General features: G+C 44.2%; 1 protein-coding gene across 3 annotated transcripts in view; it reads right to left on the bottom strand.

Moving 5' to 3' along the window:
• The window catches only part of LOC146184992 (uncharacterized), a 94,169-nt gene that overhangs the window by 42,202 nt on the left and 33,258 nt on the right, over positions 1-18,709 (bottom strand). For all 3 annotated transcript variants that reach the window (XM_084605935.1, XM_084605937.1, XM_084605936.1), the window contains exons 10-11: positions 7,562-7,877; positions 4,969-5,314 (exon numbers count right to left, since the gene is read on the bottom strand). In XM_084605935.1, the coding sequence (XP_084462061.1) occupies positions 4,969-5,314; positions 7,562-7,877 (662 nt within the window). The remainder of the gene's footprint in view (positions 1-4,968; positions 5,315-7,561; positions 7,878-18,709) is intronic.

Raw genomic sequence — 18,709 nt, 5'->3', positions numbered from 1 at the left:
ACTGACATCGCACAGCACACGGACGCCACTCCGTTTCACCTCCATCGAAACGCAGCTGCCGAGGCCGGGATTCGATCCCGCTTCCTTGGGCACAGTAGTAGTCGAGCGCTGTAACCGCTGCGCCACCCCGGCGGGGCTGGAGGTGTGGGGTACGTCATCTTCACTTGTCATCCTGGCCCAAAGCTTCAGCGCCCTGTGTCTGTTTGCCTGTCGGCAATGGGTTCCACAGAGTGCATCGCTTGGCTATTTCTTAGCCTGCCAAACCTGATGCGCGACCTTGCCGCTCCTCCACCCCATCCCCCTCCTTGACCACAAGACAAGATAAAAGAGAGACCAAATGATCCCACCGACCCGAGACGCCACCCACACGACCACAGGACACTACGAGAGACCCGACTGACCTGACTACCCCACTACCGAGACACTGACCAGAAGACTCCACTGACCCAAGACAACACCACATATGAGGACACCCCCACATGCAGTGCGTGCCTGACTTTGGATATCGGCTCTTAGAGACCTGTGGCCCAAAAGTGTCTTGGACCAGGATTCATTGGGGAATCATCACGGCGGCAAGCCATTGTCTTCTTCCTCTTCCTGTTCTTCATCCAGTCATGCCCATCGTTATGCCATGAATCTCATAGACATCAACAAAGTTCCTCATCCATGCTTGGGACAATCGCTCGGCTGCCCTAGGTAACATTATGGACGAGGAAGAAACGGGAAATGGCGCGGGCAGAAGCGCTTGCACTAGGCCCGCCGCGATTCATTAAAATCATCTCACTGTCATCGCACATCATCTCTCTGTTCTTTGTGTTTATCAATTTGCCGCCCTGTAATAACATGAAGAAGCAAGAAGGCTCAAACAATCTTTACCTAAAAAGTTGATCTGACACACAAGAAAAGGTGCTACCATCTCCGACTGCATTAAAAAAATATGTAAATTTAAAACTTCTAAAAAAAAACACCAAAATCCCTTTAACGTAACACTAGGCAACACAGTTGAGCATGTTGCTTTTTTTTTCCTTCAGAGTTATGCTGCTATAGACCTCGGGGAGAAGGACTCCGACTTAAGGGGGGACACGGGTCTTTCGGACCAAAAAAATCGCGAAAAAATCACTTCTTAGAAAATGTGATTGTCGAAATCAGTAGCTCATTATCTACCTATCTGCTAAGTTTTTAATCTCTAGAATCAGTATTTTAGTCACAGTGCCAATTTATATAATCGATGTTGCTCGAATTTGGGCTGAAAACGGCCACCGAAACAACCATTTTCCGTGAGGTGTAGCTCCTGTTTCGTGCGCGGCACAGGAGCCATCTTGGTCTCAATTGAAAGAGCCGCCTTTCGTCTTCGAATTGCCGCTTCTGCTGTTTCCATTTGACAATTGGTCGCATAAAAAATAGCAAAAAAGAAAACGGGGCATTCGTAATTTCATTGGCTTTCGGGGTGCACGTGACGGCAGAGTGTCAACGCACTGGTGGAGCTGACTGGCGGTGTCTGCTCGGCGCGCCCAAGCCTCGGAGCAACTGCAAAGACGTGACGCCAGTCACGCTTGGTTCCGAACCGGGAGGTGCATTCAGGGCGAGATTTTGGGAAAAAGAGAAAAAAAATTGTTGAATAATCATCTCAAGTGATGCCCTGCCCTGGCTGCGTGCTCTCAGGCCGACAAAAGTTGCGCACCGAACGATCGAGCGTATGAGCCTGAAGTAGGCCTAGCGTGTTCCCCAGCACGGAAGACTGCTGCTACTGCCAGCAGTCACACCCGCTGCGACACAGTGATATCGCAGGCCACAGATGGGCAGAAAGATAAGCTCAAAACAGACAAAGCTTGAACTCGCGGCATGGAGGAAGGAAAAACTAGGAGGGAGCACGTGCCAATATTCGTGAAGCCTAGTCATAAAAAATAAAAGGGAGCGGCCCCTACATGTCAGACCACGTGATTGCGTGCGGTGATATTTACTACCGCGCAAGTAGCGCGGGGTCCGCCGCGTGAGCAGCACCCAGCAGCTCACACAGCAGACAGCCGCACGCCCGCGCCATGGCAGATGCGCGCACTAAAATGCACCAACATCAAAACACAGGGTCTAACTAGGAGAGAGAAAAAACGGGGGAGGGAGCGGCTTCATCGCCACTTCGCTTGCGAAGGTTGGCCGCGTGACATCATGCTCCCTCCTAGTTTTTCCTTCCTCCATGACTCGCGGCAACTCCAGTGAAGAAGCGGTAGTCGGATTGTTTTCGTGATGATGGCGGCAGCGCGGCGGACAGTCGCTTGGCGAGGCGGAGTTCACGATCGTCAGATGTAAACAGTTTGCCGAGACTGGCGAAGTGTAAAACATACGGCGGCGCTATTCGAGTTGAAAAAGGTGATCGTGAATAAGAAATTGCCGTCAAACTTATTCTCCAGTGCGTAAACTGCGGGGACACGTCATTGTCATAGAGCTCGTCGCGCATTTGCGCCGATCGAATCGCATTCATAGTCTTTAGTGAATGCGCTTGCTTTCCGTGCCACACAAAGCATTGGGCAGCAGCAAACAGCTCCAAATGACTTTTGTTTTCCGCAATGAACGTTCTTCACCGCGGTCTTGATGCGAGAACGTGGCAAAGCGACGTACGTGAAAAAAAAAAAAGAAAAAGTTGCCTGCATGTGACTCGCGCAGCCGAAAAGGTGACAACTGAACCAACTGCAAATAAAAAAGAGGCGACATTTGGGCATTGTAAAGCTAAGAGACTACATCCCTGAAGGTTTTTAGCCATTTTAAATTGTAAATGTGTGGATTGCACCAGTAAACTTCTGTTAAATATTCCCCCGTTTCTTGTTTCGCTTTTTTCTCAAAACATGCATTGTTGAACACTTGGAGTTTTACGGCCTCGATATCTCGGCACCCAAAGCATGTAAAGCTGAAAATGTTTTTTGCAATGGGAAGCTGAATGTATGCTGTGTGAAATGCTGGAAGCAGATGTTTTGTTTCTGAAAGCTAAAATTAATTATTTTGATGAGTTTATTTCCACTTGGTACACATTTTGCATACTAAAATTAATAAGGCTGCAATATGCGTGCTAATCAACATATTAGAAAACTGCTCCCAACATTTCATTTTTTACTCTTCTGGCTACCTAGCCATGCCTTATTTTTAGGTTTTAACTACCCATTATGTCAAAATTAAGGCCTTAAACAATGAAAGTTAATCAGTAAGTATCTTGCAAACTAATTGGGCTACAGGAAAAAGGATTGCATATTTGAAATCAGTATGAAAAGTTCAGTAAGGCTGTGAATTTTTATTACAATTTGCCCAAAAATAACAGAAATAGCTTTAGGACCCATGTCCCCCCCTTAAAGAAATGTGTAGAACAACCCTGAGAGTCTTGGCTAGGAGTTTGTGAATAATGTTTATGTTTTTTTGGTTTTTTTTTGTGGTCAAAGCGAACAGCGATTTTCTTCGAATAATTTCAAAGCAAATAATTCGAATAGTTGTACTTATGGTTTATGTGGTTTAACAACCCAAAGTGACTCTGGTTATCAGGAACTCCTTAGTGGAAGGCTCTAGCAATTTCAACCACCTGGGGTTCTTTAATGTGCACCGATATCGCACAGCACAAGGACGCCTCACGCTTTAACTCCATCGAAACATGGCCTCTGTGGCCGGGATAGAACCTGTGTCATTGAGATCAGTAGCCAACAAACAGTACTTCTGGTACAAGAGGCTGAATGACACAGCAAGCATATTGAAAACCTTTATTTTCGTAACACACACAGCCATTACATATTGCACTAAGTCTCTATATAAAAGCCCAGCAAGCTCAAATCTAAATGCTCTCGTGCAAGAACACAAGCTATTCTACATACCGAGTGAGTAAGTTCTCTCTCTTGCAGAGCACAATGTTTCCCGCAGCACTAGTGCAGTGGAGACCACTCTCATTGTAGCCGCTTATAGTGCGGGACCGGTTATAAATAACACGGCTTTTGCCAGCCACCGTCCGACGCCCATAGGACTCAATGTAAAGCAATGTAAAGTCATACCTCTTACATATTATGCAGTCGTGCAATGCGAAATGCTGGCTATAGTGAGGTTTTAAAACTCGCTCGCTGACAGCGCAGAACAGCAAGTGCACTTCCCTGCGCTGCACCGAGCATCACACCAAGTGTTTAGAGTGTGTCACAAGTGCAAGTTCCCAATAAGGGAGTATTTACTCATTGAGTGACAAGTGCAAGCTCCGCGCATGCCCGTGTTCTTCTTCAGCCTTCACGCGTTGCTCTAGTTTTGCACAATTTTGTGCAACGGCTACTTTTTTCCCTCTGTGGTTCTCTCGCTCGTTGCGATTGTCTTCGTTCAAGTATAGTGCACTAGAATACTGATACACTACATGTAACGGCAGAACGAAAATTCTTGCACGGCAGTGAACTGTATGACGTCCATGCACTGCTGGAACAGACGCTCGGCTAGTTTTCTGTGCACATGTGCTGAACGATTTATAAGAGGTGGAATTTTTGCAACGACAGAACGGCTCCCCCAAAACAAAGCAGAGGTATGATGTCGTGGCTGATTTTTGTTCACCGATTATCAGAGAGATTTTGTGAGGGAAGCTTCCCACCTGGTAAGTACTTTATATAAAATTAATGTTTTGGTTATAGTGCTTTACATGAGCCATACTATACTCGAATCCAAAAATTACATAAATCAAGCATGCCAGGAACACAATTCACACGACACGAATACCTTGAGGTTTCGAATATACCAAACATTCGGATCGAACTGAATATAGAATATTGCGCTATTCGATCGAATATTCGAAATTGTCGAATTTTCTCCCACCCCTAGTCTTGACTTTCATCCCTTTGATTAACATGAATACAAAAAGGAGTACAATAACACCCCCCCCCCCTTTTTTTTCCCCAAAATATCTAGTCTGATAATACCTACTTGAAGGATTTAGCCTGCTGCCACTAAACAGAAAAAGTTCACACTAACCTTTCCATCCACTGTGGTCCAGAACATCAGTCATGATGCGCCAGAAGGCCTCCCGCGCATGGTGGGCAAAGCGCTCCCGCCACTGCAGCTCATCCAAGAAGCCTTGCACTGTCTCCAGTTTCAGCTGGTTCACCATGAAGTGGCCAAAGACATCCGTGAGTCGCCGCAGGAGGTACCCGTGAATTAGGTCAGGGCCTGGCCGCACCCCGCAGCGAACAGGGAAGCCCTGCTCACTCAATTGACTGAACTTGGCATCTTCAGTGACCACCACAGTGCCAGGACGCAGCCACAGCTCGAGGCTCTTGAGGAACACAGGAGAGTTCCAGCCCAGGGACACTGACACTGCCTGCAAGGAAGTACAAACCATCCCAATATCAACGCTACAGTGAACAAGTCTCAGACTGGCAGGGGGCAAAGTTTCAAGGGTACCACATTGGGAAAGAACTAGAAGATGTACGCATGCAGCAAGGACCAAGTTCTCATTAAGATGAACTCTGTAAAGACAAACTTTTGAATAATACAGCCGAACCTCGCTACAACGAAACTGACGGAATGCAGGAAACATTTCAAGTAGAAATTTCATTGTGGTGAGATCTGCTCAAAATTAAATTCGAATTTTATGCATGCTTCACAAATACTATTTCCAAAAAAAATCAGTCATCTTCATTTGTCTCCACCCTTTGGATACCAGTGCCGTGGTGCGATGCTCGCACTTGGTCAGCAGCTGTATTGCGACGCAGTCTGGGCGCAATACAGCTGCTGTGAATGACCTAAATGCATCCATCACAACCAGTGAAAGAGGCGAAGCCAATGCATCTAGTGCGTCACTCTCACTGTCCGACAACACGTTGGGCCATGGCGGCCATTTTTCGTCCATGCTGATGATTCGAGCCTTCACTTTCAAAGAAAGAAACTTCCGCTTTGTCACCATGCTTCTGTATAGCGCACAGGGTGTACAAGCACAAATAAAGGATTGGGTGAATCAGGCCACGGCCGGTCTCGATGGAGAGAGCGCTTCTCTTCTCTTACGGCCTCTCCAATGGGGTCTGTTTCCACCGCCCACCGCGCCTCAGTGGGGTCGCCACCGCCCCACTGCTGCTCCTCCGCTACAGCCGTTCACGTGCAAGGGAAACGCGTGCTCGCTTTTAGCTTCGCCCGCGTCAGTTGCAACTGGCAGGTCCTGTCATTTCGCCCCTTGTGGTTTATACAAAGTCCGTAATCAACATCGAACATTTATCGTGTACAAGGAATAAAATACAGTCAACAATCGGCTCACGTGCGCACTCCTTCGTCAGTGCGGCCGTGCACGGTCGAATGAAGCTTCAGGTACACTTCAACATTTTTTACCCCTAAGTTTTGTACAAAACTAAATTTACTAAATTTACCAGACGTGAATTTGGTGGTAAGCTTTTGTTAAGACAATCTTACAGAAGATTATGCACCCAGCCAGATTTGATGTGAAGTCCTGTGAGAAGCAGATAGTGATATGGTAAAGTGCGGGCGTTGAAGACGGTAATCTCTACATGGTCTCAAGTCAACCAGATCTACATCGTGTAGAGTGGTGAGTGAGCAAGGGTGCATGATGCCGAGTTCAAGCATGTGTTGAAACTCACGGTGAGCAATAGCGATGCGTTCTCCAGACAGGCAGCGAGGGTGAACAAACACAGGGGGTCCAGAGGTCACAATGTGGTAGGTGATCGAGTGTTTCACCGGTGACTATCTGGTGTGCGGCTTCGTAATGTTGAGGAACTTGGTAAGAATTTTCCCGAATGCCGAAGCGGGGACGAGAGCTAGAAGACCTGTCGCCGAAGTGGTGGACAGTAGTCGGTCGCAGCATTTCCCGACCAGGAAACCGGGTAAGTGCATTTGTGGGCAGAGCTGCCGAAAATACGGTGGTACCAAAGGCACCTTGCCATGTGTCATATGGTTGAAGTTCTGGGAAGCGTGAAGGTGCTGGGGAACGGTGGCATGACCGAAACATCAGCGGAGAACAGCGTGGCAAGGGTGCGAGGTCATCGATCAGCCTGGCAAGAGCATCCAGTAGACCTTCTATGCTCAGAAGATAGGAATCTGCGGTAGAAGCTGGTGATGGAGTGGTCATGGTTCTGAGATTGGGGTGCTGTGAGTAGTCCATGACACGGTTTGCGAGGTCAGCGAGTTTATCCAACTACAGCGAGTAAGGACCAGCTCCGACAGCGTTGAGGTTAGAAGTAACCGGTCTTTGCGCCACTCGCGCTACTGCGCCTCATGCCCACTTCGTCCTTGCCGGCGCCATGACGGCTCGCGGCCGAGCGTGGCGTGAGGGGCGCAATAAATGCATTAACCGTGGATTCAGAAAAAAAAAAAAAAAAAAAAAAAAAAAAAAAAGAGGTAACATGCAGAAGGTTTTCCCACTTAGCATGCATGGCCACCATGCAGGAGTCGATAAAGAAATTGACAGCAAGTCAACACGGCCAATTGTAGCAGCTGCACTAAAAATGTTGCCATGCATGACCAACAAACTCAATTTGATATCTAAGACTATAAGCGCCATTAACCGCACAACCCTTTTTAGTAGCAGTGCACAACATATTGTGCGCAGCGAAACACACACCTTGAGTCTTGTCTCGAGTGATGAGCGGTCGAGCGCACCCAGAATAAGGAACCGGCCCATCTGGGCAGTTGCAACTTCAACGTGGATGCCAGGTCCCCCAAGTTTAGCGCGCCGTGTGGCTACGGCCCGAGCGCACACTTCCTGCAGTCCCCGCCACACATTGCGCACCACAAAGCTGTCCACACCAACCTCCGCCAGCACAGTGTCCAGTTCAGACTGGCGCGCCCAGTGGTATACGAGGCAAATGAGTTTCCAGAGGGGTAGCCCAAAGCGTGCAAAGAAGCTTGGCTGCAGCAGCAGGCTCTTGCGCTGGCAGCTGCAAACATGGGGACCAGCAAGCAGTCAGCACGGTTACAAAACAGAGCTTCCTGCAAGGGCTGTTTCAGCAATCACTTTCAGCTCCTATGTATACCTCAGTAAGTTCTGAGAATACCCACTGCATTCAAGTCAACTACCATAAGCATGCCTGGACACCTTCGACATTAGCAAAGCCAACTGTACGAGCAAATGTACGATATGCCAACACTCAAATTTCTGCAACAAGAATTCTCCTGTAGAAGAATTATTCTTATCTCAGGGCCTGTATCTCAGCACCTATCAACAACAAAAAAAAGCAAACATGTACCATACTCTGCCACAACTTTTTCTGGGAACGCTATGAAGTCAAAGCATGCCCTCTCTTCCTAGGTAGTGGAATACAGTCCCCTCCTGTAGTCACTGGTTCTAAGATGTAGCATAGTGTCAGTATGCACTATTACTACTACTAAAATTACTGTCAACCTTTAACTTTAGAAGGCCAGAGAAAAAAATGTTTTCATTAGAAAGAATTTGCTAGGCATGTTCTGTTACAAAAAGCTTCCACAGAGGGCGCCAGCTACATTAGCAATGATATTAACTATCGCACAGAGAGCAATGCATTAAGAGGCTGGATGCATATGACACACTAAGCAGAACAGCACAGTTGCAAACACTCTTGCCTGTGTAGCCTTCCTTTCATTGCCAAGAGAAGCTGCTGCCAAGTGAAGCCATATAGATCAGACCGGAAAATAGCCACACTGTATAGCACAACAAAAGGGGTGTTTTCTGCCTGTGCAAGTCTACATCAACCATGCAGCATTATTACTCAAAGTCCAGAGGTGTCTACCATTGTGTGATATGTCAAGTACCACACACATGAAGACAAAGGGTGCACAAGAACAGGATCAGCAAAAAGCGTGTTTGCATACGGCCTTTGCCCTTGCATGTGTGAAGGACCAGAGATGTCAAGCTTTCATGCAGATTCCCCCACCGCCAAGGCTGAGCAACAGCACTTTTCTAATGACGGGTGATAAGCCCATGTGTGCTTTAAATAATTTAGTACAGATTCAAATTTTAGTCAAAAGCTTCTGTTTTGATTTTACAGAGAAATGGCATCAGCAGAAGACAGTTTTATGAAACATGGGGCCACAATATGCTATGCAATCTCACAATAAATGGCAAAGCAGTGCGTGTGCCAACTCTTCTGTGAGCACGCCCCTTGTGGTAACATTTTCAAACCTAACATCACAGCTGGCAGAAGCCAAAATCAAAACTATTGCTAAAATTCTCTGCTGCAACAAATCACACTTCAGTGCCAGATGAAACCAGAGGTTGGTGATGAGGTCAGAAGAATTTCTTTTTCCATTAGATCAGTGATGTACTCGTGCTTTATAATGTCTGTAATGAAGTCACCCAGAAGGATCAACCAATTCTGACTGCCATTGAACCCTGGTCCCACCATCACTCGGAGATACCTGCATAAATTTGTAACACTCATGTGAAGCTGAGAAGCCAGTGCAAGGAAAAGGAGGGGGGGGGGGGGGGGGGAGAGATTTTGACACTGGTCGTGTGCTCATCACATCATACAGTCCAACATACAGGAGCGCAGGAAAGGTTTGTAGGCAACGCGACTGATGACATATTTGTGCGACATTATCACAGGAGAGAGTGCGAAACCGATCCATTTTGTCTAATGCAGGTAGCACTTTTAAGATATACCTTGAGAAGTATGTGACCAGGTTGCCACAGAGTTCAACACAGCTGGGATGATCAAAACTCTCAGGAACAAATCGTGCTGCGCTACCACTGCTAATGATGCAGCGTGTATAGACATGCACTATAATTAGGATAACACTGATCAAATGATTAAATGGTTAGGAAAAATTTAGTGCAATCACTCGTGGAAATGGCACTCGATGTCGAAAAAGAATTGCTCTGTCCTGTCAGTAGATAACCACACAGACAAAAAGTACAAAGGCCGTTGGAGAAATAACTGCCCAAAATAACCAAGCAACTTGGCGATACTTGTTTTTTGACCACAAGTCCCAAATTCTAGCATAAGCAATTAAGGCATTGTGTACTGGCCAAGGTGCTACTATGCTACCAGACATTTCTGCTGTATGCACACGGGCGCACAAAAGTTTCCATAACATAAACAATATAAACTCGAATTTATTTGCTCTCTCAAGGATCTGCAAGGCATCGAGGGATGGATTATATAGGTAGTGCACACCACACTACTCAGGACCGGGCTGTATGCTTATTTTAACGCTAATTTTTGTGTTCTGTATACTTCAGTGGGCGTCTTTACATTCACAGCAATGGATGCTTCACGATGGATGGATGCAGTGTACTCTTTAGAAAGCAAACAGTGCTAGCACATGGTGCCACGGTGTTGAAATGTCCCCACTAAATACTGCAAAACTACATACTAGCAACAGTGCCACCAGAGGTGCTTTCTGTAACTGCACTGCTCTATTTAGCAAGCAATGAACACATACTCAGCATAGAAGCACCCTTCCGCTCGTGCTACTGTTACTGAAAGTCTCCAGCAGCTGCTGCAGGACGCAAGAAAATTAGTATTCAACACTGTCTTCACAAATCAGCTGCACTGACGACCATTTGGCAGTATACTGCACAAGCCCAAAAGAAAAGTGTTATACTTACAAGGCTTACAGATTTTCACCACTCCATTCCACAACAGAGCCTCGAGAGTTTTGCTCCAACCCGATGCAAGATGTGCAGTTGGCACCAGACATGTACAGCACTGTAGCAGTACAGTGCTCTGCAAACAATGTGAGACCTAGCCCCAGCTAACACTAAAGTATAGCCGCATAGACCTAGAAGCCAGGCGGGCACAAGTAGGTCACCTGCAAATGACAGGTTGCAGTCTAGTTTGGCTTTTTTTTTTTTAGATGGACATGCACAGCTTAAGTTCTCTACATGTGTGAAACCAACTGCACTGCCCCTCTCGCAAGGGCCACACAACACATGCCCTGTTTGCCATAAAATGACGTGGTGGGGCCCAATGTGGTGGCTCAGTGGTTAAGGTGCTCGAGTGTTGTGCCCAAGGATGCAGATTGGATTCCAGCCGTTTCGACTGGGGGGAAACACAGAAAGCACCTGTGTGCTATGTGATGTTAGTGCATAGCTAAGGTTTGCAGGTGGTAGAAATTATTCTGGTGTCCAGCACAACAGCAAGTTTTTTTTTCTCTCTCGCTGTCCCTCACCCCATCCTTTATGGCACAGATGAGCTGTCCACCAGGTACGACAGTTACTGATCCCTTTACTTTCCTCAAAACTAATATTCATTTACCCTTTAGCATAACTGGCATTTCAAGGCAATACACACAATGAGGGGCACCCTTTGGTAAGAACAATCTCCCTAAAGCTTCAAGATTGCCAGCAGAGTTCCAGCCCACAGCTAAGCAACTGCTCTGGTCATGAGTGCTATGGTATGGGAACTTTAGATGGAGAACAGACAGCAGTGGCATTCAACCCATTCCTTCAAAGCCCAAGTCCATTAGCCTCGAGATGCCTTACTAATTGCCTTTGACTGCTGTTGACTGAACAGGGATCAGCATCCCAATAAGTACTAGAACTCCACAATTTCACCTAGCCTATGTCTTCTTTTAGCCCACTAGTAGTCAAAGGACTTACAGCTGACAACCAAACAGCCACTTGTTCCCAATATGCAAATGACAATGCTGCTTCTCTTTTGTTGAAAAGAGCTCAAATGCAAACACAGAAAGAGATACGATACATTGGTGATTATTATCCAAGGAACACATCTTGAGAAGATGGCTGTAATGTCACGACTATAAGCTGTGCAAATGGTGCCTAATGCTGATGCAAAGAACAGCATTCAATTGCATATCAAGACCAATCAGCTGCTAGTGGCCAGTTGAAAATATCTTCATTTGTGCTTACTAACCAGCACTTATGCTTGGTACCTAGGTATCAGAAGCAATGAACACAAAACGCAGTGCCAGTGAAAAAAATGACAAGGTTTTATTCCGCCACTGAATGTAGTGGAGATGAGTAGTTTTACAGTGTGTGGCTAATCAAATAGCCAAAGCAAAATGAACAAGCCAGAAGCAGCATTGATTCTTTTTTTGTAATTCCTAGTGTCGAATAAGCCACCTGAGCAGATGCTTACAGTCGTGAAATTTCAGTTCACATTTGTTCTCACAGAAGCAAAGTACACTGAACCAACAAGACGCTTGGAAAACATTGCAAGGTGTTGCCTCAGCACGTCACGGAAAGTATAACTTGCCACTTCTTCCAAATGTTGCAAAACAATGTGCAGGCTTCAGCTTTTCTGAAATGTGTGGCATAATGACCCTTACTGTTTTTGTGACTTAACATACTTGCACACCTGCCAAAGGCAACTTGTTCAGTGCACAAAACCAGCTGAAAGCCCAATCTCACATTAGAAATGCAGTTTCACCATCACCTCACTTCATCCTAAAACCACGCAAAAATCCTTCAACCTCCGCAAATATATCCTTTACATATCGTGGTCATGAAATTGTCACAAATAAATAACATACATTATATCCCCTTCAGGCACTTAGATGATACAATGAGTGAAAAACAGAAGTTAATGAAATTCTCTAAGGGTTATGCTAAGATTGCACGAATAAAATTTTCATCCTCCTATGCCTAATTACTCAATATCTGCCAAGACCTTTTATTTCCACACCTCGACTAAACAAACGTTTTAGTGTCTCAATTATAGCTGAATTTATTCCTGACAAGAAGCTATGTAAACAAACAAATGATTATAGTATTACACTTACAGGAGCCTTACTAAATGTGTGGGCGTCCATCATCAAAACCTTTTTTTATGTCGCATGCCTGACTGAAATGGTTGTACAAAAAATCTTGAACATTTCATCACTTTTATAGCATCCTCATTAGTGTACATCGTGCCTTGTATGTAACAATTAGTGCTCAGGTCATGTGTATGCACGTACACGCAGTGCCTGAAGAGGATATTTACACTGCACTCACAAAGATGTAAGGAATTTAAGGCCTGAGAAGACATTCACATGGCATACGGTGCCGGCAGGAAGTATACACGAGATTAATATCCATGGCACACGGCCAAGTACAATGCCATCAAGTGGTTCATGCATTATATTTAGTGCCATTTGGAAAGTGCCGTAACCACAAATTTAATGACATCAGAGAATGGCATTAGCCACTAACAGCCTACTAAGCTTTCTGAAATTCATTTACTCATGAAATGTGTGCTCACATATGCTTTTCTCAACTAAAACAGCATGCAACATTCCTAGAAACACCTATTATAAAATAGCAAATGCTTGTTCATAATTTTGAGTTAAACAATGCATCTAAACAACATTTCTACTGTGACTGGTGCCATGTTAACCCCTAAATGAATGCAAAGAGAAAAATTATTTTAGGAATCCTTTTTTTCATCACCAGCTTTTTTCTGAGCTTTAATTAAAAAAAAAAAAAAAAAAGCAGGATGGCGCATGTCCCACTAACTACATAGGGACCATTCATTATGCAGTACAGGGCACGTCCAACCATTCACTTCAGGCATGAATACAGCAAGGATCCTTCAAGCACAGTGCTTCTCTTGGAAATCTTTTGCGATTAAGACAAAAGTTATTCACAACGAATTTTGAAATGTGCTTCTGGTTGACTGTACCATCACCTAACCCTTCTAATGGCTTCTTGTAATTTTTTGCCTTTTTCCTGAGTAAGACTTTTGTCACATCTACCATAGTACTCATCAGCTTGTCGTTTGACTTGTCCAGTAAACTGAAGAAAAGCTCAGAGGCTTCCTGCGGGCTCTGGTATATTTGTTGTTCGATGCAAATAGAACAATAAACCGCGGCATTCAGCTACAGCATGTTTGTGCACGCACTAGACTCGCCAAACCAATAACTACAGGCGTCAAAACGCACCACTAGCGCAAGATTCATAAGTGCAACATTATTTTCACCAGAAAATAACTTAAAACTCTTCTTTCTCTGACTGTTGATACAGTGCAAAAAGCAGGTACGCTTATTTCTCGGGCACCTGAATACAGTTCATGCTCTCAAATCAAGCAGGAAAAGAAAAAGTGGGACCAAGAACTGAAGAAATTTATGCCTGTTGAGAAGGCAGAAAACTGCACTGAATGTTTTCTTAAATGCCTCACTAAGGAAGCCACACTGCTAAATAGTGAACTCTGAGTAATATTCACAAGATTTCATGAGCACTGCTTATATTTAGATGAATATCCTTTAGTTGTATTTGGGTATTGTCATCATGACATATAATCGAAATGAGTCTGAATGCACGGAGCCAGCTTCAAAAATTACAGCCTTAACAAACTTAAGGCATTATGCACTTATTGGCACTTCTTGTCCGTGTGGCATGGATGTAACACAATGATTAAAGCTAAATGACGGTGTGATCACAGTATGTTATACAAGTGCTGTTGGCAACGCAACCTTCGCAACACTTGCAGTTTTAAGAACAGAATCCCTCACAAGCAGCTAGGTACAGCATACATGCTACAGACGCAAATGATAACTGCCAGTAATATGAAAAGTGCCCGCACTCACCAATCCCAGAAAAGTACTGTGCAAGCAGAAAGTAGAAGTACAATATGGGCTTCCAAGAATCAGCTAAATGTCGTCTGCAAGGCAAATCTGCCCACTCAAAGCTTATTACACAGAGCTACAAGGATGAACAAACCATGCACCATTCTGAACAGTTGCATGTCATATACACTGTTAAATGGACATACTCAGGTTCGTGCAGAATGAACATGCGTCTGATGTTTATGCGAGGCTCACACTTCCCAACCCTGAAGTTTAAAACCACCTGCCCCCATGTGAAGTAAAATGACCTGAAAAATGAATGGAAATCTCTTAACTGCACTGATGCTTTGCAAATTCAATGCTGGCACAGCTGGGTGAAACATTTTTATTTTAAATTGTACGCTTATACACATAAACCCATGCATGAATCAAACATATGAGACATTTGTTTTTGTCAATTACTTTACACGGTGCACAGGATAAATATTTAGAGTGATCTAAATTTCTTGCTGTCCTCTAGCTGTTCCATTTAGCGTGGCCAAATGCTCATTGTAATGAAGATAATGACAGCCCACTAGAAAGTGTAAAAAATGATGCCTCCTAAAATGAAATAGAAACCCACACATCTTAGGAGAAAGGGCTCACAAAGCTCATGGTAATACGCATGTGAAAATTAAGCACTTGCCAAGCCTCACACTGAAAGCATATACAGAACTAACGGTGATACTGTGTGAAAACTAGCACCACCTCAAATGAAACGGGCAACAGCAAACCTCAAACAGAAAACATAAAAAGCGCACACAAAGTCAGGCAAAGGAAAAAGTTAGGCCCAAAAAGTATTAACATCTCAAACCAAAACTAGGAATTAGTACATGAAAAGGATGTTATTAAAACACATGTTCTTGCCCCCCTCAAAGTTACTACATGGCAAGGCAAGGAGAATCAAAAGTCCAGATTTTGCAGGGCACAAAGGACAGGGGAAAGGAAAAGGCAAAAGTTAAAAAAAAAAAAAAAAAAAGGAACAACTGAGGAAAATTGCCATACTCTGTTGACTAAACTACTTCTCCAAGGGTATAACACAGTAACTATCCCATCCGTAGAAATAGTCGCTAAGTGTGTAAGTTTTGACCTCCACGGTGATAAATTTCAGAGATCTCTCTTCAGTGACAAAACAAGAAGGGCAGCCAAATCAATCACAATACAGACAGTTATCACCTATAACCTTTATAAAGTAATGAGCCTAAAGAAGGTGGGAGAGCTACAGAGAATTAGAGCGAATGGGGAAGACTTTGAAGTAACAAAAAAAAAAAAAAAAGGGAAGGTTTTAACAGTCAACTCCTGTCACTCGGAAGAAAAAAAGCAACATTTGGTACAGTGCTAACTGGCATAAGCAGACTGCAAGCAGTAAGCTCTAGACAACCCATTGCAACCTCTCCTAAAAAGAAGGCAGGAGTGACCGAGGAGAAATAGAAGCTAGGGAAGCCATCAAACAGGCAATGACACTAATTCTAAACAATTACAGAAACACAACTTGCATAAATGCAGGTACCTCATCCACAGAGTGGATTAGAAACATCTGTTGCTGGATGGTCCAGCTGCCAATCTCGACACACGTGGGCACAGTCACTGACTACAAAAGTTTGCAGAATGTTGCATGAAAACATCTTCTGCCAAGTTGGCAAAAAGCCTTGAATTGCGATGAGCACAGTTTAGTCATGAAAAAAAAATTCCTCAAAAGCTTTCTATACCCTGCTCTAGGCTGTGGAGAAATAAAATTAATCCATGGCTCCTGTGCCTCGCAAATAACCTTTTCTAGACAGCTTCTCTGGCATAAAACTTGTACCAATTTTAACTTCACAAAATTTTTGTAAGGACAAAGTGTAAGTTGTTATAAATGTGAAAGAAAGAAAAGCAATATCAATGGACTGAAATTACTAGCAAATACCTGATGCCAGAGTTAAAACATGGTACCATGGTGTAATTGGCTCTTTTAATCTTTACATGCAATTTACTATTAACACACACATTCCTGCAAAGCACAGCATAGATAACCAAACAAAATCAGCCAGAATTCTCTTCCAACTGCTTTTTATATGCAAAGGCAAACTCTCAGGTAAACTAACAGAAAATGAGAATTCTGTACATTATGTACAATATCAACACAAGAGCTGCAATTCTGGTTAGCAACAAGCCCAAAGTATACAAAATTATAAGCCAACCTGTGATTGAGAGTTTGCTTCACCCAGCCAATAAAACGGCAAACAGCGACAGGATATTGACATGCAGAAAGCAATACTGTTAGCTCTTAGTCAAGTAGACGATAAAATGTCCTGCTGTTCAAACTGCTGAGCACCGTGAATACATTCTGAATATGTAAGTGGGCACGGTTATAAACAGTGGATCAATGAACTTATTCGGCTAATAACACCAGTCAGAAACGTGACGCTCTGTTGAAGGACGTATCAACGACCATGACACTGGCCACATGAATTTTCACCAGGAAAAAACGTAGGCTTTCTGCAGCTTGCACAAGTGCAGCAGCGACTTTGTGATAATGATGTTCATGAAAACTATGTTTTCATATCACAAAATGCCCAAATCAGCACATGGACACTTTTAGACAATGTTACCAACAGCTGAAAGCATTTCTACTACGATGTTGTGTAGCTTACATCCACTGCATGTAAACTGAATACAGCCGCTTAAGCCACCATATGCAATATGGTAAGTTTTCAATTCGCACCCCATTTCTGGATGGCCAGAAAAAGACACTTCTGTAAATGTTAAGCTAGTTTCCTCTCAATGTTGCATTTCAATGCTGCTGTCTCGCTTAGTCATAGAACATACAGTCTATCCCAGACATACTGAATTCCGACATACCGAATTGTTGCTTATAACTCTCGAATACCGTCTTAAATATCCCTTGCACAAGTATAGCAGCAATGTCCGCGTTTATCGAACTCTTGTTCAGCGGACATTCGCTGCAATCCGTGCTTCTGCTAACAGCTCTGCAATGATCACATTTTGCGCGTAGAGGCAAGTTGGCTCCACTTTGCTTGGCACGTGGCTTTTGGTCTAGCTTCTTTCTCTTTTTTTTTGTGCCGCAACACTGCTGACATGCAAGGAAGTGCACATTATTAGGTGCACTAGTTGTCATGTGGTGAAGCCGGTTTAGCTGACCGTCCATATACGCTCGAGGCGGTTCTCGCATGACTTGCTTCGTTGCTGAACGTGGTGAGGAAATCAACTTTAACTTATTTTAATTTAGGTGTCCGACCTATAGGCACAAATAGCAGAACTAGACATCTTATTGATCTGCAATGACTTTTCGCAAAGCACCATCCACAATGCTCTTCAACACAATGCTTGAACACATTGACTGCATAAGCACCCTCCGAACCATAGAGTTTCTTACTCTTACCTAGAGGGAAAGCTGTGCTGCCATCTATGGGAGTTTACATGGAGTTTCCAGACGACCAGTTCAGCCACCATGGGCGCTCAAAGCATCATGGGCCGGAGAGCTACCGAGTGCAGAACTACAACTTTTGGCCAATACTAATGCAAAGATAAACGTTGTTCTACCGTAAATAATGTCCTAACATTCAATATTGTGACTATAAATTGGAAAAAGAGGGAGAAACAGCATGTCCGTGTGAGATTTATCGAATATAAGCGATGGCTCTTTCTCCTATTGGGCAGCACAAATACCAATAATTCGCACTTAATAGGCCCACTTTGAAAGGAAAAAAAGCGTTTTGGAAATATTTATGGTTGTGCAATCACTTAAGGAAGTTTTTAGTGGCATTTCGAGAAACAGAAACCTTTTATTTTCGACATCTGCTTTTGCGTCTTCGCTACTATGGCATTTGCGGTCTATGTACGCACCTCGAGATGATGAAAAAGAAACATCATAGTAACGCCACTCCATGCACCCAAGAAAAACTGACTGTCCAGCATCAAGTAGGGCCCCGGCACGATTCTTAGCGCGCACATGGTGGCTAAGTGCAGCGCCCTCAGCTTTCCCTCTAGTTAGTGTAAGAAACTATGCTCTGAACGCAACGGGACTGTTTTGTGAAGAGGGCCTTCCCAACAGCGTATGCAAAGCAAAATACTTGACGAAACAGGCACAAAAAAATGACTTCGTCACTTCAGTTTCATCTTAAATGCAGACAACCATCGTGTAGGTATTCATCAGATGCAATTACTGCAAGGCAAATGGTTTTTGTCAGTTTTTTCTGGACTATTTGATTATGCGAGCTTCTGGATTGAACATTTTTTTTCTGGT

Source organism: Amblyomma maculatum, chromosome 6 (assembly GCF_055883805.1).
Source record: "Amblyomma maculatum isolate TAMU_Amacu chromosome 6, ASM5588380v1, whole genome shotgun sequence".
Lineage (NCBI taxonomy): Eukaryota > Metazoa > Arthropoda > Arachnida > Ixodida > Ixodidae > Amblyomma > Amblyomma maculatum.
Note: the sequence above shows the minus strand (reverse complement) of the source record. Positions and strands in the feature narration are given on the sequence as shown.